The sequence below is a fragment of the Sus scrofa genome, chromosome 7 (genome assembly GCF_054392235.1).
Source record: "Sus scrofa isolate SSC_HxYL_T2T_F1_AM1 chromosome 7, Sscrofa_HxYL_maternal_Yorkshire_Landrace_v2.0, whole genome shotgun sequence".
Lineage (NCBI taxonomy): Eukaryota > Metazoa > Chordata > Mammalia > Artiodactyla > Suidae > Sus > Sus scrofa.
Window position 1 is genome coordinate 3,899,638 of NC_139389.1, and position 25,415 is coordinate 3,925,052.

General features: G+C 48.1%; 1 protein-coding gene and 1 non-coding gene across 4 annotated transcripts in view; both read right to left on the minus strand.

Moving 5' to 3' along the window:
* Window positions 1-25,415, minus strand: part of F13A1 (coagulation factor XIII A chain) — a 149,783-nt gene that overhangs the window by 115,448 nt on the left and 8,920 nt on the right. For 2 of the 3 annotated variants that reach the window (XR_014809479.1, XM_001927630.8), the window contains exon 3: window positions 20,661-20,849. Coding sequence is in view for 1 of the 3 variants with exons in the window: in XM_001927630.8 (XP_001927665.3) it covers window positions 20,661-20,849 (189 nt within the window). In the remaining 2 variants the exon portion in view is untranslated. Of the gene's footprint in view, window positions 1-20,660; window positions 20,850-24,196; window positions 24,765-25,415 lie in introns of those variants that run through there. The other variant, XM_084967225.1, reaches the window with a different exon arrangement.
* On the minus strand, window positions 24,596-24,730 carry LOC146401154 (small nucleolar RNA SNORA76). Its single transcript, XR_014811735.1, has one exon. It is a non-coding gene; the product is annotated as a small nucleolar RNA SNORA76 (small nucleolar RNA).

The window sequence follows — 25,415 nt, forward strand, 5'->3', positions numbered from 1 at the left end:
TAAGCCTTGAGGTTCCAAGGTTCTGACAATCCATTGGGGTTTAAATCCTCCTGGATCTAGCGATGCTGGGGAGGGAGGGTGCAAATATGCATCGGACGCTGATGGATTTCATGAGTATAAACCAAACTGCACCCAGCTCTGTGTCCCCCCGAGCTCCAACTGTTATGGGACAGTTTCAACTGACAAGGGATGTTTCCACATTTCCTGGGGCTCCGCCATCCTCAGGCTGGGCTCTGGAAGCCCAAGGCAGGTTTGGATGGGGCGGGGAAACGCACTTTGGATGGAAAGGACAGATCCGTGACCTGGCGCACCCAGCTAGCAGCTCTGGGGCCTCCCTGTTTCTCCACCAGCTTCAGGAAACATGCTTTAAGGAATTCTCTCTTATAGGAACTGAATCCCTCAAGTTCCACTTGTTTGTGCTGTATCCATCATGTAAGCAGCCTGAGGCTTATAGGTCTTAGAGATTTAGAAAGTGGTGTCCTTAGCCAGCAAAGGTAAGATCAGAAGTTTAACTGAATGGCAAGCAAAACAGACTTCGGGTGAAAAAAGTCGTGGAAACAGTCAATTCTTGTTAATAATTTAATGGCAACAATAATGGGACTAAGAACAGATCATGGGTAATCCTGATAAAATACGTGTCTGTCTTTGGAACGCACATCCACGCATGCAGTACCTAACAGCAAGCGGGAAATGAGTGCGTATCACCAGAGATTAAACCCGTTGTTGGTGGGGCAAAAATCAACGCGGAAATACCCTAGGAAATAAGACGAGGTCCATGTGGTATAGTCTGCAGGTGTAAATCGACACCACACGCTCCACACCCACTGAAAGAGATATTTACGAGCCCGCACTGGGGCGACGTGGTACCACTCAACCTGGTGGAGACAGGGCGCGTGGAGAAGAGTGATAAGCTTCCTGTACTCAGTGAGTTGATAAGCAAACATCTGAGTTTAGGCTGTAACTCAAGTCGGATTAATGTCACGTGAGAGTAACCCTCCAAGAGCAGCGGGTGGCCAGCAGCGCCAAGGATGACTTTATCTTCAGGACCAAACAACACAGAGAGCGTGAAGGACAGTGGAAAGAACGCGATGCAGGATGCACTGGATCAGGTCACGCGTGTGTATGTTATGCGTGGGTATCACTGGCTTACAACACATGTTCCAAGGTGCCTTACGAACTGACCATGGCTTACATTTACAAGCATCATAAAATGTCTTCTACTCAGGCCAGATCTTCACAAGTGACATCCATCAATTACCTAAGTGACTCTGTCGAAGACGGTGTTTAAACAAGGATGCCAAGGAACCATGTTTGGTCCATGTCCTGGTTTGGTCCAGCGCCGCCCCCACCCCACCCCCTGGGGACTCCTCTGGGGAGAAGGATTCTACTTTTCCCCAAGGCCTTGAGATATATTCCAACTTTCCTTCATTTCCTCCAGTAACTCTTTACCCACTATTCTGCCTACCATCTTTTTTTCTTTTTCTTTTTTGTCTTTTTAGGGCTGCACCCATGGCATATGGAAGTTCCCAGGCCAGGAGTCGAATCGGAGCTATAGCTGCCAGCCTTCACCACAGCCACAGCAATGTGGGATTCAAGCCGCATCTGCAACCTACCCCACAGCTCAAGGCAACACTGGATCCTTAACCCACCGAGCAAGGCCAGGGATCGAACCTGCATCCTTATGGATAAGAGTCGGGTTTGTTTCTGCTGAGCCACAACAGGAACTCCATGGTCTTTAAGTTTCTTAAGACGAGCAATACTTTTTGAGCTCTCTCTCTTTGGAAGACCAGTATCAATTCTTCGAAATAACCTCTAGATGCTCTCTGCACTAGGCCACATCCTCGCTCTACGAGGGGCAAGACACGGCCCATCCCCTCCAGAAGCATCGGCTCCAGAGAAGACAGCACTGGGGGGGGGGGGGGGAGCAACAGTCCAGGAGGAGCTAGATTCCTTGTATAGCAAGTCACGCAAACGGGATCCAGGGCTGGAGAAACCAGGACATCATTGGAGCAGGAATGACTGAGCAAAAAAGGCCCGCTTCACGGTGTCACATAAATCTAGGGGAAAGCATGCAAGATTTCTCCCTCACTCCTTCTCTTTTTTTATGGCCACACCGGCGCCATATGGAGTAACTTCCAAAGATGATTTTACCTTATACTTGTGTCCTAAATAATCGGGGCTGTGATTTTTTTTTCTTGGAATTTTATCATCGCGGCTATAAACACAAGCGCTGTCTTTGTGAATCATCTTTATTTTTAACATTTGGCTAACACTCCACTCAAGTGTCTTTGACATGTTTAAAGCAATTTGTTTCACAAATACGAAAGTTAGAAAAGATTGAGATGATGGAGAGGAAGGAATGGAGACAGGGTGTCACTTTGCTATCACTTAGAAACATGTTGCACAAATAAAAAAAAGTAGTTTGATGGGAAATGCCACCCCCGCTGTCTCCACGGCTTCGTTTCCGTCGTATTAGTCAGAGAAACCCTGGTTTGGTCTCCTTCTGTCAAGTTAATGGCTTCAGAATCCCAAGGGCTCTTGTGTATCCTGGGCACTAATTTCCCAGCAAATTTACAGCAAATGTGTCAAGCTAACTGTGAGGTGCTGGACCTCAAATGTGGCTTGTCCCTTCGGGAGCCAGTGTTAGGGTCCAGAGGGAAAGCTATTTTGACTTTGTATTTTCCCAGTCAGGGAAACAGGATTTAAAATAGACTTTGTGCTTGTAAGTTTGAATGGAAAACGCCATACCTTGATTGGAAGAGTTGAAAGCCCTGGGCTGATGACTGCTTTCCCAAAAAACCACCCCTGTGTGTGTTTCTCCCCAGGTCCCACCACAGCATGAAGTGTGCACATGCTCTGCCTAGCTGCTGGACAACAGGAGGCATCGGGCTCTACGGATTCTCGCTCCACAATGTCCGTCTTAGTCTGTGTTAGTCTGTCTCAGTCTGCTGGAGCTGCTAAAACAAAACACCACTGACTCGGGGGCTTAAAGAACAGACTTTGCTTCTCACATTCTGGAGGCCTGGAAGGCCAAGATCAGGGCGTGGGCAGCTCCAGCTCCGGGTGAGGGCTCCCTTCCTGGCTTGCAGACAGTGGCCTCCTTGCTGTGTCCTCACGTGGACGGGGAGGGGGGCTCTGGTTTTGCTTCCTCCTCTTTTTTTTTTTCCATTTTAATGGCCACGCACATGGCACATGGACACTTCCAGGCCAGGGACTGAATCCAAGCTGCAGCTGTGGCAACGCCAGATCCTTTAACCCACTGTGCCTGGGTTAGGGATTGAACCTGCGCCTCCATAGAGACCTAAGCCACTGGAGTTGGATTATTAATCCACTGCCCCACACTGGGAACGCCTCTTTCTCCTCTTAAAAGTATACAAATCCCATCATGGGGTCAAACTCTCATGACCTCACCTAAACCTGATTATTTTCCAAAGGCCAAACCTTCAAATACCGACACATAGGAGTTTGGGATAGGGGGACAAAATCATTCAGTCCACAGCAAAGTGTCACCCTCTTCTCCAGCCCCTCTCGCTTTGAACTGTCCTGCCCAGACTATACCTTAGCCTGGCCCCTCATACCTGGTCTGTCTCCTCGAGGAGGAACTGGTAGGATTCAAATCCTGACTGCTGGCTGGTCCTAGTTTTCCTGACCTGATGCCAGACCTGGGATCTGAAACAGGTCTTGGCAGGATGCAGGGTCCACTGAATGGGAAGTGAAGACAGGAACCCACCCCCCTCTGCAAGCATACGCCGCAAATGGAGTTCAACTAAGGGGATTTATTCCTTCGAGATGTTAGGGAATTATTTCCCTAAAGCGTAAATATGGAGGTGAGAGGAAGCACAATTAGTCAATCAGATATCAACGTTTCAGCAAGACGGAATTGATTAGACGCTTGCCATAGTCCTTAGCTAAGACTAATTCCCTGAAGGACTCATCAAAAGCTTTTTTCGGGGGTGCAGTGTGGTGATGTTTGGTGCCACCGGGAAGGCAGGCCCAGAGGAAGTCCTGGAATAAGGGTGTCTGAGCCACTCGGTGGGCAAGGCAAAATTCTTGGCACATTTGGAAGGCTGCTGCCTCAGTTTCCCCATCTGCATCAATGGGTTATAACTGCCTCCAACGTCTACACTGCACACACTGGGAATGACTGCTGACGTGGCCTCCGTGCTGGTCGGGCCACACTCATGGGACTCTGGCCCACTTATTTCCCTGTCTGCTCCAAGTTTCTGGCAGCGCCCACCTGTCGAGTCCGCGTCCTTCTCTGGGTGATCTGAGTGAACATCCAGCTAATTCAAGGCTGCCCCCCTCCCCCGCCCAGAGCCCTGAGGGGTTACAGGGTGCTGTAACAATACCCTGCACAGCCCCCAAGCCAGAGATCTGGAGGCAGACTTAGCTCTTGATTGCTGGCAGGCAAAGATGGTCCCCCTCTGGCTCGGCCCCCCAGGTAGCTGGGATCTCTGCTCCTGCAGTGATGGAGGTGAAAGGAGCCTGGCCTGCACCTCCAAAGGCCCTCGGGGGCCTGCCTCCAGCTCTGTGCCTGCTCGTCCATTGCCTGGGGCTGGGTCTTCCTCCCTTGTCTTGCCTCACCTTGAATGGATGTGCCTGCTGGACCTCACCTGTGCTGGACCGGCTCCCTGTCTGCACCTCCAAAGCCAGAGCAACACACACGCCCTCGGTCCACGGCTCGTGGCTCCTTGGGGCTTCCCTTGAAGCGGATGTGCTGTGCCCTGCTTGGACCCTTATTCCAACTGGTGGCATCCTAAGATTGCGCCATTCCCCTCTCTGAATAGCCATTCCCTGGCTTTCTAGCAGCTTCCTCTTACCTCGGCTCTGATTTGACAGTCATACAGCCAAGGTTTCCCAGCTTCTGCCTGTTTTCTCAGCATCCCATCAACTGAGCCATACTCCCTCTCAAAAGTGTCCTGGTTTGGAGGATAAATCATAGGGTTACCCCCAGAGCTCCCCAGGCTCTGGGCTGACCCTGGGCAGGGGTGTATGGGCAGGGGTGTATTTTCATCCCTCTCTGGGGCTGGAGAGTCCCCATATCTGCAGACAAGTGGGCAAAGGGATGGCCATGAGTGCTTCCAGCCCTAACAGGTGTATTCTGTGATTCTATGGAAGGCACCACGCTGGCGTTGCTTCACCTTTGACAACGAGCAGATTCACACAGCAAAGGAGAGAGGCAGGCTCCTCAGAGCAGCCAGTTCTTCCCGGAAGCGGGGCTGTTACTCTTGGGCACTTCTCCTGGTTCTGCCTGGACCGAAGACTCCACCGTCAGCATCTTCATCCCGCTCACTTTCCATCTCACGGTCCCCTCGTCTCCTGCATCTCTCTGTGCCTGACTCCCCAGCTTTTTCATCTTTTCTCTCAAAGCTTACCCTTGGACTATCCCGTTTCCTTAGGTCAGTGGGTTATTCTGCAAAAAGCCAGTTTGTTCGCATTTGTAAGCAGGGGTCAGTGAGACAGTAGTACCCCCCTCATGGAGCGTGCTCATTTTGTCAGGGGGGCTTCAGACGCCAGGTGCTAATTCAGAGGAGTGACTCCAGTGGAGGAAGGGATTAACTTTCACCTGTCCTCATACAGACCGTAAGTGACCTATCTACCTGGCGACGGACGTGGCAGATGGCCCTCCATCTTCGTGAATGTATGGCTGGTGAACACAACGTGTGAATGAATGAATGAGATGGAAAATCTGTGTTTGCCATAACCCACCTGACTCTCAGGCACACATTGCTCCCCGAAGCCTTTGTTTTTTAAGAATATTTGGCTTCATGGTTCAGAGTGTGAGAGTCTCACCACCTCCGGATTATCAGGAAAGCAAGGATAGGCCCCCACTCTGCCCACAGGCCTATCTGGTGAGTAAATACAGGCAGTGGATAGCATTCAAGTCTCCTGTGATCTCCTCTGTGCAGAGGGACCCACGCCATCTACTGAGCCCCCTCTACAGTTCTGGAAAACCAAGGGTGACTTAATTGCTTCTGATCATGTTAATGAGATTCTGATCTTTGACAAAGGATGGTTTTCCAGGGCTCTTGTTTTAATCCGACCTGATGAAATGGATTGTTCGGGAAGGAAAACGATTCTGCTGTGCAGAGACTCCCGATGCCACAGCACACCTCCGCGTGAGTGGAAATCTGAGTTCCGCATTCCAGTGGGTGAAGGCTGCTTCCAGGAGGTGGGCGCACCCTCCCCTTCTGGGCCTGCAGGAGTAGGTCACCTGCCCCACCGCAAGCCCCGCAAAACTCCAGGAGCCTCGAGAGGAAGGGGTCTCACCCCCCAAACACAGCTGTGAGGTTTGACTCATTTAAGGAGTCCTTTTTTTTTTTATCATTAGAAATATGTCTCCATCAGCAGAATGATAAGCTCTTGGACATCCAAGAATGTCTTCCTACCAACCAGGAGGGGGCACATCCCTATCTCTCTTCTGATGCCCTCAATCCTCAGAATCCATCTCAATACAATGGAATATTACTCAGCCATAAAAAAGAACGAAATCATGCTATTTACAGCAACATGGATGCAACCAGAGATTCTCATACTTAGTGAAGTAAGTCAGAAAGAGACAGACAAATACCATATGACATCACTTATATGTGGACTCTAAAATAAGGCACAAAAGAACCCATCTACAGAACGGAAGAGACTCATGGACGTGGAGAACAGAGGGGGGAGGGAACGGGATGGATGGAGAGTTTGGGGTTAGTAGAGGCACACTATTCCATTTAGAATGGATAAGCAATGAGATCCTGCTGTAGAGCACAGAGAACTATATGCAACCTCTTGGGATAGAACATGATGGAAGACAATATGAGAAAAAGAAAAGGCACACACACACACACATAAATGACTGGGTCACTTTGCTGTCCAGCAGAAATTGACACAACACTGTAAATCAACTATATACTCTAAAAAAATACAATTTAAAAAATAACAAGTATATATTGTCAAAGCTATAGAGAAATAAACAATTTCACACACAGTTAAAAAAAAAAAAAAAAGATGACCTGCCCTGTCCCCAAACCTTACCTTTTAATTCCAGCCTGGGTCCCACCCGACTGCCCACTGTAGAGCCTGCCTACCTCTGCTACACATTTCTGGTGGGTAAACGTCTCATTTTAGCCCTTGATGATGTATGTTCATTAATTGTTCGTGGACCTCTTCTCATCCCAACTCTAGTAAACTCTTTAAAGACAGGGATAGTGTCTTAAACCCTCCATAGCATCTCACACAGGCCAGACAGCAGAGGTCTCTGAGCCGGGAAATTCACTGAACCAGACAGGAGGTGAGATGCTATGAAGGCACTTTAACCGGAACGGAAAGGTAGGTGGGAAAACTGAAGAAGCCACATCAGACTCCCTGGAGAACGTCTGACAGTCCCGACATGGAAGCTCGATATGGCTGAGCTATGTTTCAGCCAGAGATGGGACAGTGTCTTGCCAGCATCCAATCCCACCTTCCCGAAGGCTTAGGAGACACCGGTGGACAGACACAGAAATTGACATACCCACCTCCCGGGGGGTAAATCTCGTCACTCTAACTAGTGCCTAAATACCAGCACACTCATCCACGGGATGCGTGTATGTGTGTACAAGAGGGAGAACAAGAGTGGGAGAAACAGACAGAAACAGAGGTAAGAGAAAGGAGAAGAAAGAGCAGCAAAGATCGGGAGGGCTGAGCTAAGGAGAGAAGAATTACAAAAGGGAGGGACCACTCTTTATAGCTCGTCTTACGATCGTCTGATGCCTGCCTGGCTCCGGCTGCTGTGAAGTAATGCTTTCTGAAGGTTATGCCTCCTTAAGGAATACTCGAAGGATTTAGCTTTCCTGCACAGTTGCAATATTCAAAAGAAGGCTGGTAACTGGGGCAGCTTATCAGCGAGCCGCGATCACTAAGGAGTTCCAAGAGCTTTCCAGTTATTCCCTCGTCGGTTCTTACAACGTGCCCATGGAGTTACGAGAGGGCACAGATTATGAATAATTAGTTCACTCTCATCCTTTCCTCAGTGGGTTTTAATTCCACTTGGATGCTCTCTCTTTTCAGGGACTGGAGGCTTAAGAGCGGAGTATATACCGTGGGCATATTCATTTTCATTAAGTGTTTTTTCCCACCCAGCTTGGTCACCCGTAACATCACACACCTCGAGAATTTCTGAGTGTATGTGGAAAAGCCACAGGTGCCCAGCCGTGCAATCCTTGAGTTCAGATCACGAGTCCTGGGAGGGTACAGAGTATATTCCATGGATGCTCATTAGCCAAGAGTGTGAATTCTCGTAAGTGAAAGAGGTTCACGTAAGACACGCGAGTATGGAGGTAGAAACAGAGCGGAGCCGGGGTGACGGCCAACGAGGGGAGTAAACGAGAGAGCAGAGAGGAGGGAAGTCAGGTATCTGAATTCTCTCTCTAGCACCCTTTACGAGCGGAGCATCCTGGCTGCGGGGAGACGCGCTTGCAACGCTGCATCCTTGGGTCCCAAGGCATGGCCGAGGGGGCGCCCTGGAGGATTCTGGAATGTAGAATCCCTCCTACTTTGGGACTCCACAGCCTCTATCACTTCGGCCAGAACTGTGGGCAAATAATTCTGGGAAGAACTTGGTCGGTGGCTTGTCAGGCTTCCTGTTTGACTAATTAAGCCATTATCATGGATGGCGCAGACACAGAATTTGGTGTGGAGCTCCGGGGACTGTTACCTTGTTATCTTATCTCTGTTCCCAGGAGAGAAAAGCTGGCGAGCAGTGGCCTCCTCTTGGCCATTTGGAAACCCTTTGCTATCTAGTAAGCGTGCTTCACTGGAGAACCTGCCCCAAGGCCATTGGCGCTAAGGTCTTTGTTAAGGGCTCATCCTAAGGGGGACGGGATGGTGGGGGGGTGGGCTTGGGGGGAGGGTGCTGGGGAGTCTTCTCTCTCATTGCCCTCCCTCCAGGCCCAGGATGGGCTGGTCCATTCAGGGGGGCATGTTTGGCAAGGAAGAAGTTGATCCCCCAGAAAGCTGCTCGCAAAAGCCTCAGGCTAGGCTGGTGCCTCGGCAAAGGTCTCCGTTAACAGATGGACAGTCAGGGAGACAAAAGCAGAATAAATGAATGAATCCAGCAAACAATGTAACTAGGATTAAGTTCACTCTTTCCTGGCAGGCTTGGGCCTGGACAGTGTCTGTCCTCTCTCAGCCCAAATCGGGTGCGTTCTGGGTTGTATGGCCATAGCCTGTCTGTCCTCTTTGTGGTAGAGCCACTGGGCTAAGATTCCAGGGGTCTTCAGGGAACCAGGGGCGGGATTGGGGCCTCCCCTCCACGGTACAGCCCTCATGAATCATTCACTCCTTGTGACCTCTGGTTTCCAGATTTTTTTTTTTTCTGGTTTTTTTAGGGCCACACCTGCGGCATATGGAGGTTCCCAGGCTAGGGGTCAAATGGGAGCTACTGCTGCCGGCCTACACCACAGCCACAGCCACATCAGATCCGAGCCACATCTGCAACCTATGACGCAGCTCACGGCAATACCAAATCTTTAACCTGCTGAGCAAGGCCGGGGATCGAACCTGAATCCTCATGGATCCTAGTTGAGTTCCTAACCCGCTGAGCGACTATGGGAACTCCCTCCAGGCTTTCGGCGAGGTATACGCCCACCTCCCTGCTTCTCAGCCTCGTCGGAGCATGAGCACGCGCTTTCATGCGTGTTATCTCCTACAATCCACAAGCAGCTGCGAGAAGCGCTGGAACATGCCCATTGTCAGGAGAGGAAACAGTGACTCGGGCTTAAGTCAGTCCATCGTTGTTCTCAGCGGAGGCTAGGATGCTACCTGGGCTCCACCCGACTCCAACCCCATCCCCTCTGCCCTGCAAGCTCCCCACCCTTTTACCAAATGAGGAGTCATCTCTGAAGGGACTCCAAAAGGCCAGTCCCCGGGGCAGGCTGTGACTCAGACCAAAGTGGACTACTGGGCGGCAGGTGAGTCTCACTCGACTCTACAGAGGAAAAAGCCCACCAGTTTCACTGCAGAGAAAACCACACAGACCAATGCCTGACATGCTGACCCTGTCACCTACCAGCAAGACTGCCCCTCAGTTTCTTACGCACGTCCCCAACGGCGACTCAGACCTCCGATGTATCTCCCGTATTCTGCTGCAGTAATCAAAAAATTAAAAACTCAGATCTTTTTATTTACTTATTTTTCTTTTTATGGCTGCACCTGTGGGACATGGAGGTTCCCAGGCCAGGGGCCAAATCGGAGCTGTGGCTGCCAGCCCACACCACAGCCACAGCCACATCGCATCTGAGCCGCATCCGAGACTGACGTGCCACAGCTTTCGGCAACGCCGGATCTTTAACACACCGAGTGGGGCCAGGGACTGAACCCGAATCCTCATGGACGCTATGTTGTGTACTTAACTGCTAAGCCACAATGGGCATTCCAGATCTTTTTAAGACTGTGCTTAAAACTCTACCACAGAGGGTCCTGACTATATATAGACTAATATCTAAACTTCTTATCTAGGCATACAAAATTGTCAGTTTGCTTCCAAGTTTTCTTCCTCCAACGACCTTGCCGTTTTTTGTTTCTAGAATGGACACCGTTTCCATTCCACTGGGTCAACTCCTATTCATCCTTCAAGACCCAGCTCAAATAGCACTTCCCAGGGCTTCTCCTCCAGGGAGCTGCACCATCAATCGCTTTCCAGGCCTTCTGCCCAAGAGGCTGGCATTGAACTCAACCTCCAGTGTTCAGACTGCCCTCTCCACACTCTCTGAGGGCAAAGGAGGAAACAGATTTCCTCCCCTAAGCCCAGCACAGTGCTTTGTATGTGCAAGGTTCAATAAACACATTCAAAAGGAAGGTAAACCTAATTCATGGTAAAAGGAGCCAAATAAATATATCAATATAAAAAAGGAAAGCAATCATTTCTGAAAAGTTACTGAATGTGATGCCAGATTGATAGAGTTATTTTAATGCTGGCACCAAACCTGAAGTGTCTAAAAGAAACAAGTGGATGTTGAGTTACCGATATGCACACTGACTGTAAAGCCATTCAAATGCCATCCTCCATCCTCAGGGTCTCCGCAGAACAGAGGTCAAGTGCAACTGAAGTTCAGCACTTCCTAGAGTGAGTTCTGCATTTTACTAACAGGTATTCTAAAAATAAAAATATGGTAGAGCAGTGCTTGCAGTAAAACAATTTCGGGGGAGTCAGGCTAAAGACTTTTTTTTTAACTGCGTATCAACACAGAACCTTTAAGAGACGCTTGCACGCTGGGACTCTCCAAGGAGAGGCGTGAAACTCAGCATGACCCCCGTGCACTGGACCATGGGAACGTTTTTTCCCAAGGAACATCTCACATGCCAGGTGTGCACAGAAAGCGCCCTCTGGGACACACTGTCCTAGATTCTAAGATGCCTTATGAGCCACGTCACGAGGCGCTTAAAAATGAACATGCTGACCGCTGACGCTGACGCAGGAACACACAGCAGCACGCATTGGAGGTGACGTCCTATATCAAGGTTGCTGCAAAGGGGGGGAAACAGGTAGACCATGTCCGTCAAAACACAGCATCAAAGAGTAGGGGGCACACAGGCTGGGAAATATTTCTTTACATCTTACCAGCCGTAGAATCTGGGGCAAGACATTTCTCAGCAGAAAAACTGTGCTGTGTCTGTGTCCATCACGGATGGTGATTTTTACCCGGACTTTTTGAACCGCAAATCCATGGGGACAGCCAGTCTTAAAGGATCTGGGCAATGCTCTCATATATGAGGAAAGGCCTGAGTACCCGCAGCACCAGCTCACCTCCTGGGTCTTTGGGAAAGCTGAGGCCATCAGGCGTCAGAATCATCTCCCCGGCTCTCTGCCTCACACAGTAACACCCCCGCCACCGCTTCCCCAACATCCCCAGAAGGAGAGCCTTCTGCCACGTCAAGCCCTCACCCAGGCCACGTCATGCCATGCTTCTACTAGTTCAGCATTCTGTTACATCAGGATTCTTCTTCCACTGGTTCCCGACCCTCCGCCTACACACAAGTTCAAGTACCTCCGATGCTAAAAGATGCCCAAGACAAACCACCCTCCTCTTACCCACTTTCTTCTCTAGGTACTATCTAAAGTTTCCTTTCTCCTTTCCAAAGCCAAAAGATTAAACACTGCCTCTTTAAGCACCCAGTTCTCTTGGATTTGGTGACACTACCTTCCCCGATGTCCTTTCTACTCATCTGACCATGAACCTTCTCCAGGGGCTCCAGTTCCTGGACCGATTCCCCTTAATTATTTTAGGGCTGCACTTGCTGCAAATGGAGGTTCGCAGGCTAGGGGTCGAATCCGCGCTGCAGCTGCTGGCCTACACCATAGTCGTGGCAACATGGGATCCAAGCTGCAGCCAGCAGCAACGCCGGTTCCTTAACCCACTGAGCAAGGTCATGGATTGAACCTGCATCCTCATGGATACTGGTCGGGTTCTTAACCCGCTGAACCACAATGGGAACTCCTGGACTGACTCCTTAAAAGTGGATTTTCCCGGGAGCTGAGCCTCAGTCCGCTTCTCCCTTGATTTACTTTTCCTGAACAATCCTGCCCAACTCTATGTGGGTGACACCCATCTCTGGGTGCGTGACTTCCAGATCTCCATACATCCAGCCTGAACCTCTTCCCCAAGCTTCAGTTCACACATGGGACCGTCTATGGCCATAGTTCCCTGGAAGTTCCTCGGGTGCTTCAGCCTCAGCAGGATCAAAGAGAATCTCCTCCAAAATGCCCCTCTGCGTTTCACTGGCAGAGGTCCTCGCGTCGGGCTCAGGAGAGAACACTGAATGTCAGGGATGTCGAATGTCTGATTGCTGAATGTTAGGATTACGGCCCCAGCATCTTCCAGCGGTTACCTGGGGTAAGTTCCCTAACCACCGCTCCGACCCTCAGCTCATCTGAAAGACACAGGTAATGACCATCCAGGGCCCAGAGGGGTGCGTGAAGGGTTAACTGGGCAGCACGCAGCACCTCTGCTCAGTCCCTGGGGCCAGTGAGTGAGCTGCAGTGGGAGCCACCACCATCAATCATTCTCATTGCCCACACTCAGCTCTTCTCTCCTGAATCCCCTCCACGCTTTACCTCCTCCGGAAGTGCCGGCCCCTGTCATCGTGGGCACACAAGCCAAGAACCCAGGAGCTGGAGCCTCCTTCTCACTCCACGCAGACTGCCCATCCCTAGTCCTGTAGATTTTCTGTCCTCTCGACATTTCTTAGACCTCACCCTCCTCTTCAGCTCTTGAACCACTGCCCAAACCCAGGCTCTCACCCTCTCCCCTCTGAGCACCTCCTGCCCCGCTGTGAACCCCCTAAATGAGAATCGTTCATGCCACTCCCGTCTGGAATACACATTAGACTGGCACCCCAGCTGGCCTCAGAGAACCACTACTCAAGAAACAAGTGAACTACAGACATAGACAACAGACTTGTGGTTGCCGAGGGGTGGAGGGGGGGGGGAGTGGGATGGACGGGGAGTTTGGAGTTGGTAGATGTAAACTATTGCATTTAGAATGGAGAAGCAATGAGGTCCTGCTGTACAGCACAGAGGACTCTATCCACTCACTTGGGATAGAACATAATAGAAGATAAGAAAAAGACTGTAGGAGTTTCTGTTGAGGCTCAGTGACAACGAACCCAACGAATATCCATGAGGATGCAGGCTCGATCCCTTGCCTCACTCGCTCGGTGGCTTTGAGGATCCGGTGAGCTCCAGCCTAGACTGCAGACTACGGCTGGGATATGGCACGGCTGTGGCTGTGGCTGTGGCTGTGGTGTAGGCCGGCAGCTGCAGCTCCAATGTGACCCCTAGCCTGGGAACTTTCATATACTTTTTAGGGTGCGGCCCTAAAAAGTAAACAAAAGGAGAGAGAGAAAGTATATATGTATGACTGGGTCACTTTGCTGTACAGCAGAAATTGGCACGACATTGTAAATCAACTGTACATTCATAAAAAACAGAAAAAAATGAAATAGAAATAGTAAAGTGTTGAGGATATTTTGATGTTTCAATAGGTTAATAACAGAATCTGCAACTTCTATGGTCCCCGTTAATGATCGGGCACGTGGCGACGGCTCTCTGAATGACCTGCCCCGGGGGGGTGCTCAGTAACTCACTAAGCTGCACTTCTGGGCTGCGGGTGGCAGGGCTGGGAGGGGCTTCTAGATGCCACCGGGGGTCTACCAGCATCCAGGCTTAGCTCTCCGGGTCCCTCTGCTCTGGAGAGACTGGAAAAACGAGGTCCTTCCACAGCTCCTCCTTGAGATGAGGGTAGGAAATGACACATTAATGGCTCCCTGGGGCTTCTGGGAAACTCTGGTGGGCTTGGCTGATGCCCTCCTTCTGCTCTTCTTTCTGCGGTACCCAGCCTGGAGGTGTGGGAGCCCACAAGGGACTGAGCTGTAGGTCACAAGAATGTGTGAGATGCTGGCCTCAAGGCCCCAGGGCTCCTGTGACTGGACTCAGGGAGAAAGAACTTGCCTAAGGACCCCGCAGGCACTCTAAAGGGGTCACTGAGCAGGGTAACAGTGTACCCCGTAACCCAAGCGGGACCCTACGGGCCCTCCCAGGGCAAACACCTCCCCCCACATCCTCTGCTTTAGCTCCTCTCTCTGGCACCTGATCACAGCATCCGATGCACATTCCTCGGAGTTCTCTTACGAATGTGGAAATCCACTCACCCTCAACCAGAAGGAAGATGTTGACTATTTAATGACCATGAGCCGGTAGCCCCCAGGGCCTCCTGGAACCTATGACTGATCACCGTTAACCCCTGTGACACCATCCTGTGACCTCACCATCAGCCAATCAAAGAATTGTGCACAAGTTGGTCACTGACTCTGCAACCCCCTTCTCCCTCATGGGGCTTTTAAACATGCTTCACAATTTTGGTTAGGGGGATTCAGGCTTTTGGGGGGGGGCACGAGCACCAAGGTCCCCTTGTGTGGCCTGCAATAAACCTTTCCGTGCTCCAAACTCCGACATTCGGTTTGTTTGGCCTCCCCTTGCAAGGGGCACAGGAACTTGCACTATAGCAACCTCTGTTGTTTCGGGTGGGGAGGGGCTCTGGTAAGAGAGATGGCTGAAAATTCGTTCCTTGGAGTGAATGTGCCCCAAAGAACTATCAAACAAGTAGGGAGCCCAGGCTCAAGCAACAGCAAATAAACACGAGCTGTTCCCGGCTTTTCATAGCTCTAGCTGCAGGTTAAGGAAACCTATAAATAACGCTGTGCCCCAAGCCCTCTATGACCTGTCAGGGCTGCAGGCTCAGGGGTGGAGAGAGAAAAAAAGTTCAAGATGCTACCAGGCACATTTTCCAGCCACACCCACCACCTCAAATTCATCAACGCCTCCCACCTAACTCACAGAGAGAGCTATGTGCCACCAGCTACCACTGAACCCAGGTATCCAAGTGCTGAGACGACCTGATGCTCTGGTCAGGAGAAGGGAGGGGCTTCCTGTTCCCCTTCTCCACTCCGAGAACCCAGTGTATGAGGGGTTAAATCTGGGACCATCTAAAAGGCTATTTACTTAAATATGCAAAAAGAAAACTTGATTCGAAGGCACAATCACTTACAAATAAGTCCCATGACCCTAGGTTCTGAGGACTGCAACAAAAGAAAACTCCAGAGTATTAAGACATTTCAGCTCATTTTCTATAAAGTCTCAGGGAAAGACGGAGGAACAATAGCAAAGAACTGAATGCAAACTGGAAGCAATTAAGTCTAGTTATTTTCTCCGTATTTTTAATACGATGTCAGGTTGCACTATGCCGTAATCATATTCTTTAAAAGTAGTGCATAAATCGACCTTTGTTAATAAATCCAATTGTGTTATAAACTCCCTAAAATAAATATTGGAGGAGACGCGTGTGTGTCCTTTATTTTTTAGCAAGTATTCTCTTTTCTGTTCTTTAAATCACTTTTTCCACCTTCTAGGCTTCTTGAAATTGAGGTGTACCTGCACATACAAACTTTTGCCCTGAATTTCATCTCGATTCTTCTCATTTCAGGAACTACTCTTTTTAATTGAGTAGAGTTGATTTACAATATCATGTTAGTTTCAAGTGCACAGCATAGTGTTTCAGTATTTTTGCAGCTTATACTCTATTATAGGTTATTACAAGATAATGGTTATAAGTCCCTGTGCTTTGCAGCAAATCCTTGTTGCTTATCTATTTTATACAGTAGTTTGTATCTGAATTTATCCTCCCCCCTTACCATACTCCTTGAGTAACCACAAGTTTTTTTTTTCTACGTCTGTAAGTATGCTTCTGTTTTGTACACACACTCATTTGTATTATTTTTAGGTTCTACCCATAAGTGACATTGTATAGTATTAGTCCTTCTCTGACTTATTTCACTAAGCATCATATTCTCTAGGACCATTCATGTTGCTGCAAATGGTAGCATCTCATTCTTTTTATGGCTGAGTAATAGTCCAGTGTTCGTGTGTGTGTGTGTGTGTGTGTGTGTGTGTGTGTTCTTACTCTAATCATCTGTAGGTGGGCATTTGAGCTGCTTCCAAAAAAATTGTCAATAGTGCTGCTATGAGCACTGGGGTGCAGGTGTACTTAAAATTAGTATTTTGGAGGGGGGTGGATATAAACTCAGGAGCCGAATTGCTGGATCACATGATAGTTCTGTTTTCAGTTTAGTTTTTTTTTTTTTTTAAAAAGGATGCTCCATACTAGTTTCCATAGTGACCACACCCATTTCCACCCCCACCAACACATAGGCAGGTTCCCTTTTCTCCCCATGCTCTCCAACATTTGCTGTTTGTAGATTTGTGATGTTAGCATTCTGACAGGTGTGAGGTGGTACCCCACTGTAGTTTCAATTTGCATTTCTCTAATAACTAGGGATGCTGAGCATCTTTTCATGTGCCTGTTGGCCATCTGTATGTCTTCTTTGGAAAAATATCTACTCTAGTCCAATGCCCATTTTTTGATTGGAGTGGTTTTGTTTGTTTGTTTAACATTGAGTTGTATGAGGTTTTTTTTTTTTCTTTAACATGCAGGTGTTTACTCTCAAAGGCAAACTTGCTATGCTTCCTCTGCCCTCCTTTCTGTTGAAGGAACAAAAGTAGTACTATGTCTTCTTCCAAAAAGAGAGGACTTCAGATGCTTACTGCAGTGGATGCTGTGGTCTGCTGCCCAGACCTTTCCCGTTCAGGACAGAGGCATCCTTGCCTCTGGGCCGGAAGTGCTGGTAGCTCCCAGCTCTCACTGAGCTGCTCCCTAGGGTGGGCCCCCAGCTGTAGAGACCCAGCTACACCAATTACCTCCTCCCTGGGGGCGGCTTGTAGCCAATGACCAGTTAGTGCTAGAGTATAAAGGGGCCATGCCCTTGCCTCAAGCCTGGGCAGCCCTGAAGACAGAATCCAGCTCCAGAGCTCACCGCAGGATCCACCGAAGGCTTTGCTCACTGGAATTCAACGCCTCCTCTGCCCAGCTTGGATCTGGGATCCCTTCATTCCTGCACGGATGCTGATCCCGAGAGCCCTCCCCAATGAACTCGTTCCACATCTGTCTCCTTTCCAGAGTTTGTTTCCTGGAAACTTAACCCAAGACACACATGCTTCCTAAGACTTTCATTATTGTAATTATATTCTGAGTGGTTGTAGGAGAAGCTCTCGGATCTCAGATAAATCCAAGGGACAAGGTGGCCCTACCCTCTTGTCACTGCCCTAAATATTTGGCTATCAAGGTGAAGGTAAACATTCCTGTGAAGTTGGAAGAAAAACTGGGGACAGAGCTTCAAATGGATATTTGTTGACATGCATGGAGTGATCATTTTATTATGCATGTGTCAAGGACAATTTAACCACATCTAGTCCAAACAAGCATGCATATGCATACACATACACACAAAAGAAAGCTACACTGAGGGAAAGAAAGAAAAAATAAATGTTCGTCATATTTTAACATAGTGTTTAAAAAATTAGCTGTGGAGTCTTCTCTCACCTGAAGTGTCTGTTATTTTAAAAAAGTAACAGTAAGAGTCTGTTCCCTAAATGTAATTAAATGGTGGTTATTTCTTTTTGCCTAACACACAGGAACAGTACTAAGTTTGCCCTCCCTCTTCTCATGGCACCCTTGGGATACCAAAGAATTCTGTGTTGAGCCCAAGCATGGCGCTCATGTTGTTTATTCCAACTCAGGGGTCTCTGCTCTCCCCTCCCACGTCTATCGTCAACCAGTTTCCTCACGTTTATGTACGCATTTGCACGGTAAATTCAAATAAGCACAAGCCACACGCCTCAAGTGCTCAGCAGCCACAAGGCCCCCCTCCAAGGGAGGGTTTTAGTTTTAACTTTATCGCTTTCAGTTTCTTTCTATTTATTTCCACAGATCGCGATTTTACACCGATTCCTCCACGCAGTCCTATCATGCTCACTTTTCTCCCTCCCTTTTTTGCTCAGCCTCCTTTGCTTTAGCTTCTCTCACCTTCGCTCTGGCTACATTTCCACCAAAGAACCTGCATCGACACCAATGTGTGTGCTTCATAATTTTTCCTGAACTCCTAGTACTTTACCAGTTTTTGAACATGCACTTTTACACACACACACACACACACACACACACACACAGGATCCCATGTAAACTCTTCTAAATCTCTTTTTCTCCCTCACTGCTTCTCCCTTGATGTTATCCAGCTTAGGTCAAAGTCATAACCCATGCATTATGGGGTTTTTTTTTGTTTGGTCAGTTGGTTTTTTGTTGGTTTGTTTGGGTTTCAGGGCCACATCCGTGGCATATGGACATTCCCAGGCTAGGGGCTGAATCAGAGCTATAGCTGCTGGCCCACACCACACCACAGTCACAGCCAGGTGGGATCTGAGCCACGTCTGCGACCCACACCACAGCACATGGAAACACCAGATCCCTGACCCACTGATCGAGGCCAGGGATCGAACCTGAGTCTTCATGGATCCTAGTCGGATCCGTTTCCCCTGAGTCGCGACAGGAAGTCCACAACCCACTCATTGTGTGAATATATCACAGTATTTTCAACCATTCCACTTTTAGTTTGTTTGCTTTTTTTCCTCACTATCCAATGCTACAGTAAATAATACCCATTTTTAAAAAACTGTATCTTAAAATTTTAAATATCCCTGGTATAGATTTCTAAGAGTGGTACTGCTGGGCAAAGGGCAGATGTCTTTTAAATATCAATAGGGATGCCAAATCGCTTTCCTAAAAAGTTATTAAATTGCACATATATCAGCAATGAGTGCTCTTCTCTATGTTCATGGCAGGAGATATTACAGAAATGACAGTCTTTCCTAAAATTTTGCCAGCCCGAGAGATACTGCTTTGATTTGTTTTCCTAGTCTGCTAGTGTAGTTGAGCATGTTTTCATACGACTATAGACCACTTGGATTTTTCTTCTGTGAATTGTCTCTTCATCTATGTTACATATTTTTCGACTGCATGATTGATGATATGGAAGAGTTTTTTGATTTCTGTGTTAATATTTTATTTATGACATATTTTTGAATATGTTTCCAAGTCTATCTTTTGTTCACTGATTGTGGTACTTTTGTCACATGTTTATATTTTGGTCATTTGGTCATACACACGGTCATTTGTGGTATCATGGTATGTATATACCAAATATACACACACATGCACATGTACAAATCAAATATGTCATACATACCAAATACATACATATGTGTAACAGATATTATATTTCTCTTCTATCACTCATTTGCTCAAACCTCTAAAATAATGCTTAAAAAAAGAAATGGTGCTAGTGGCTTATTTCTCTAATTTCTGATTATAAGGAAAATTACTAATTTTTTTGCCAGTTATGATACCAAGGGCTGCTGGCTTGGAGTAATCTTGAGTATAACTGAAGAGCATTCTCCTACTTTTGTTTAAAGTCTTACAGCTGCTGAATTTAACCATATTCCTTCCAATAATCTGATGTGATCACCTGACTTCTCCACTTATTTTTATATATGGGATTATCCGGACAGCTCTCCTGATACTAAGCCATCCTTGCTTTACAGTGCAGGTGTTTTACTTGTTTCTTTTGTAAATTCCTAGAGACATAGTTACTAAAATTGTCTAATGTTAACACGTAGGACTTAATAAAGGGCTCCATGATTGAACTCATTTGGGAAGCACTGGCCCAAACAAAGAAATGGTACTTCCCAGAACTTTTAATGGAAAATGTGCCTTCTCAACCTACAAGAGGAGATGAGAGCACAAAGTGTTTGGTGAACTTGACTAGAAAGCCACCCATGGGATGAGATTAGAGCAGAACAAACTCTGGGAAATGTTCACGGAGCTCATATACGAAGATTTGCAAATATTTTCACCATGAGACCACTTAAATCACGAGGGCAGAGGTGATAAGTTCAAAGTCACAACTGTAGGAAGCCAAAACCACTTCAGGAGAAAAACTGAATTAACATTTTATGCCAACAGTACTCACTTTCATTTTTGCCTAACTTGGCCCAAATTCTTGATGTTTGGCATTATATCAGACCCGTCTTAGAGTATAGGGTGGTCCAGGAGCTGGATGTGCTCCCAGCTCCAGCCACTTGCCACAACATGATTCTGGGACACGACACAACGGTGCCCGTGCCCATCCTCCATCATGACCCGTAAGAGAGGTGACTGCCCTGAGCAGGGCTCGCACAGGGGACTCACCAATGACATATTCCACCCTGAAGAGGTCCCTTCTGGGGTCATAGGGACGGCTGAAGTCGATCTGGATGTAGAAAGGCTGTCCTCGGCGTACAATCAGCTTCTTGCTGTCGTATTTGTCAGTGTGGTGGTCCACCTTGTTGCTGTCCCATCGCTCCTTGAACAGGTGAACATCCGTCACATTCAGGTAGTCTGTACACAGAGAAAACAATCGGGAAACCGCTGAGTGTCTCTGGTTTAAACACAAAGCCAAAAAAACAAGATCGTTCTTCCTGAAGAAGCGAAGTAGAAAGGTTAATCGGATGAAACGCTGTACGGGGGGAGGTAGGTTTGAGAGGCTGTCTCTGGTGACATCCTGACTTTCAAAGATTTTTAAAAAACTCCTCTGCCTTCTGGTCTCATTTCAGACCCCATGGCCCTCATGTTGGGATAACAGAGCAGGTTTGATGAGACCTGTACCGTGGGTCTAGATACAGAGAAACTAGGACTGAAGCTCAAGTCTTCACGTTCAAGTCCCATGTTGGTTTTCTTTATATCATGTGCCTCCCGTGATGGCTACATCTTCCCTATGTTGGGACAAGCAGGGAATAACCTCTCTAATGGTCTTACCTTTAAAAAGGAAGGAATCAACTTTGACCAAGCCTCCGAGGGGCATTCTAAGGACAAAACTGACCATCCAGCCAAAGTTTTACTTACTTCCTTCAGGAAGGGTCAACCCTGTCCCCACCAACTTCCATACTTCTAAAAGCAGGTCTCACCCCTCAAAGGCAGGAAACAGAAGGAACACGTGTGGGGAAAGGACACCAACTTTCCTCTGAGGTATAGGTAGGATTGTTCCCACTTTGCACAAGCAGAAACACGCCTCATACTTCCCTGGCTACTAAACAGACAACCCACCTGGAAGTCAAACCTGGGTGTGATGCCGAAATCTACAGGTTTTCCCTCTGATTTTTGGAACTGAGAGTGCAAATGTCCATTATATATTTATCTGAGACATGGGAGCACGGGATAAAAGTTAGGTCTCCCCCCGCCCCCATTCCCTCGGCAAAGGATCACTGAATGGGAACGCAAGTCTAACTCTCCGCCTACACTGCGGTTGAGAAGATCTAAAGACAGATTGCTGTGTGGGCATCTGGGGTTCTGAGGGGCACCATGGAAAGAAGGCTGGGAGGGGTGCACCCTGGCTTCTTGCCTTCCCTCCCTCTCCTTGACCCTGCGGGCTGCACAGCTGTGAACTCTGTATACACGGACAGCTGTGGCTTCACCCTGCAAGACTCACTGGCTTCCTTTGCTTTTACCTGGGAGTCCTGTTGCAGGACGCCTGGTCCCTTCCGGCCTCATTTTCTCAGAGGCCAAACGGAGGGACTGGGCTCATGAAGATACTCCTAGTTCTAAAGTCTAGGCATCCCAGAAACATCCTTGATTCATCAAAGTCCAGATAATCCTGAGTTCGAATCTCAGGTCTCCTAATTACAAAGGTAAGAGACGTTGCCTCTCTGAAGCTGAGTTTCACCACCTTTGAAATGAAGATACTGCTATCTTGAGAATTTCTACAAAGATTCAACAACCTAACAGGATCTGGCACTACGCCTGCACATAGTGGGGCCACAGGCTTCCTCGGAGCTTGCTGACTCTGCCCTGTGATGGAGCTGTTCTATATTTTACAAGGGCTCACTTCAGTTCTGACTGTGACATTATAACAAACAGAAAGTGCCAGACGCCGTTTTATTTCTGCCTCGTCTCAGAGCCTTCCATCATGCTCATTTCTCTATACCACCCTCTCTTCTGAGCCACCTTCCTCCTAAGTTCTCTGGTCTTATTAAGGTCGCAACCCCCAGCGTTACCCCAGCTTCAGAAAGAGGTGGAGAAGCACAAATGTCCCAGTGGCGAAGGACCATCGTTTCGACTCATTTGGCCATCTTTCTCAGGGCTGTGACTTTTCAACGACGTTTTGTTTTGTCGAAACGTCTAAAAATCTACTTCCTCAGAAAAAAGGTTTAATCAGCTCTCCATTCATCGGTACCCACGGGGGAAATACACTGATATTACGACCTCACAGAATCTCAAAGAGCAAAGGGAACTTCTGGACCATCTGCTAGACCAGCTCTGTACTGCATGAAACAGCCCCATGAGCATCCTAACGCTTAGGCTTCGAGCTTCCGTCTGAATAGGGAATCCGCTATCTTACAAAGCCAACAGCGCATCTGTAAACATCCTGCATCATCTGCAACCTCTGCATCATCTGCATCATCTCACAAGATGCCCTGACATCTGCTTCCCCGCACTCTTTCTAACCGTGGACCCGGGTTCTAACATCTGTGTGAATACAGACTACGTCCTAGTCCCTCCATGGCACTCTCCAGGAATATCAAGACCCCTTCAGGGTTCCTCTGAGTAAAACATTCTCCCTGTCTTCAACCCTCATTTTTCTTCTAATGTTGCCAACTTTATTTTGTGCATTTGTGTCCGCATGTTTAGTCGATAAGTTTCAAGATGCTCTCAAATTGTATAATTTGCTTTGAGAAGGATGTTTAAAACACTTTTTGTTTGTTTGTTTAAAGCTGCATTCCACATCAAACCTGGGGTAACGTTTGACAACGTCCATCTATGGACAAAGCTCATTCATGGTTTTTTTTAAACAGCACCGTGCCTGAACATGACTTTAAAGAAATTAATATAGTGACAAGATATATATTTGAACCCTTGATTAATTAAAACATGTGACTTAAATTATTGGATCATTCCAGTTCATGTTCTAATTTCTCATTGTGTAGGTGACTTTGCCTATCTGTCCACTTGTCTTGTTCACTGGTCTTATCTAATTTTTTGTGCAATAATGAAAGGCAAAGGACTAGATGCACTATTGTGACTGCACCCTACTATTGCACTTAATCGAATAGATACGTGGGGATTTACAATCGCTTACATTGTTTCACAAAATAAATATTTCACATCAAATACTAGATAAGGATCGAAGCTATTTCTACTGAATCCCGTTTAGAAGACAGGAACAGAATAAATTTGGGGTGTAGGCCCCTGGGCCCTCAGCTGCCAATAGCAGCTTGTTTCTTGGGGGGCCGCTGAACACATGCCGTAAAGGAGCCAAAGCAGACCACATTTTGTGCTTCTGGCAGAGGCACTGCTAGCTCTTTTTGTTTTTGTTACCGTATGATGTGGGATCTCAGTTCCCAGAACAGAGACTGAACCCAGGCCACTGCAGTTAAAAGGCTTAAACTGCTAGACCACCAGGAAATGCCACATTTTTTAAAGACCTGCTCCTGAGCTGGACTTTACACCAATTGCCTGCTCAGCCTGCTAGCCTGGGGGCCCCTCAGGGACTAAGCTCCAAAGCAGTTAGCTATTGCACTGGACCCTCTCCAGGTGCCACCTTGTTCTCAGAACGGATGGACTTTCACCAAAGCCCAGGAGACAGCTCCCCACCAAGAATCTGGATTTTGAGGGATTGTGCCTTTACCTGGGTGCCTATGCTGCGTCCTCCCCCACCCTCCCCCACCCCCCGCTGCAAACATCAAACTCACCTTCACAAGTCTGTTACTGGGAGCTGTTGGAGCTACCTGGGGCATATCCAAACAAGCAGGTGGCCCTAGACGGCAGTTTTTGCAAATGGGCCGAGCACGTGCATCCACCTTAACCAGCTGAGTTAAGCTCAGGCAGCTCAAGACTGGCGGCCAGTCCACGACGACCTTAAACTTCAAGGCCACAACCGGAATCGCATCTCCCCTGCCTGTAGGCGCCGTCCACACCACACATCCGTGAACCTGCACGTCTCGCTGACCCCCACGGAGAGGACACTTGGACTTACAGGGGAGGCACAGCAATCAGCAGAGACGGCGGCAGGAGCCCTGACGTCTCCCTGAGGCATTTCAATCTTGTCACAGCGTGAGTCGTTAAACCCCACCGTCCACTGGTGGCGGGAGCAGTGCGGCTTACGGTTAAATGTGCCGCCGCCGCCGCCGGGACCGTCTGCCCGCGACGCGCAAGCGCGGGCTCTGCCGCCGCAGCCTGGGTCCCTGGCGCCACGCGCAGGCGCAGCGAGCGCTCAAAGGCGGTGCATCAACTGTCCTGTAAGAAATCTTTTCCAGACCTGTAAGCCAGTACGCTATTCTGAAACATATGTATCGCATTTTACGAACTTCTCTTTTGTAGTGTTTTTCCTAGAATTAAGGACATTTCTCTGGTTATGGCTTTTCCAGGAAAGTACAATGAGACCATTGTACTTTCAAAACAAATGGGATATATTTCTATGACTTCCAGCCAAGGTGTTTTTAGGGGTTTGAATATTCTTATTGCTGATTTACATTAAGCAGCTGGTGAAGCAAAATCCTTAAAAATACATTCTGGGAAGCTCCCTTGTGGCGCAGCAGGTTAAGGATCTGCCATTCCCACAACTGTGGACTGGGTTCCATTCGTTAACCAGTGGAACTCCTATATATTCTTATAATTGTATATTATTGCTATTACTAGGAGAAATAGAATAGCACAGGGGATGGGACGGGGCCCAGATCCCAGTTCCGACACTTAACCACCTTTGTAACTTTGGACAAGTTGCATAAACGTGTGCCTCAGTTTCCTCCTCAGCAAAATGGTGGCCACATGGAGATTAAATGAGAAAATGCCAAATCTTCTCCACAGACAGGCCTGCTTTTCTTTTCCTGAATGTCTACAGGTAAATGGAGTTGTTTTCTCCTCTCTATTCCCAGAATACTTTTTTTTTTTTCCTTAAAAAAAAAAAGTCTA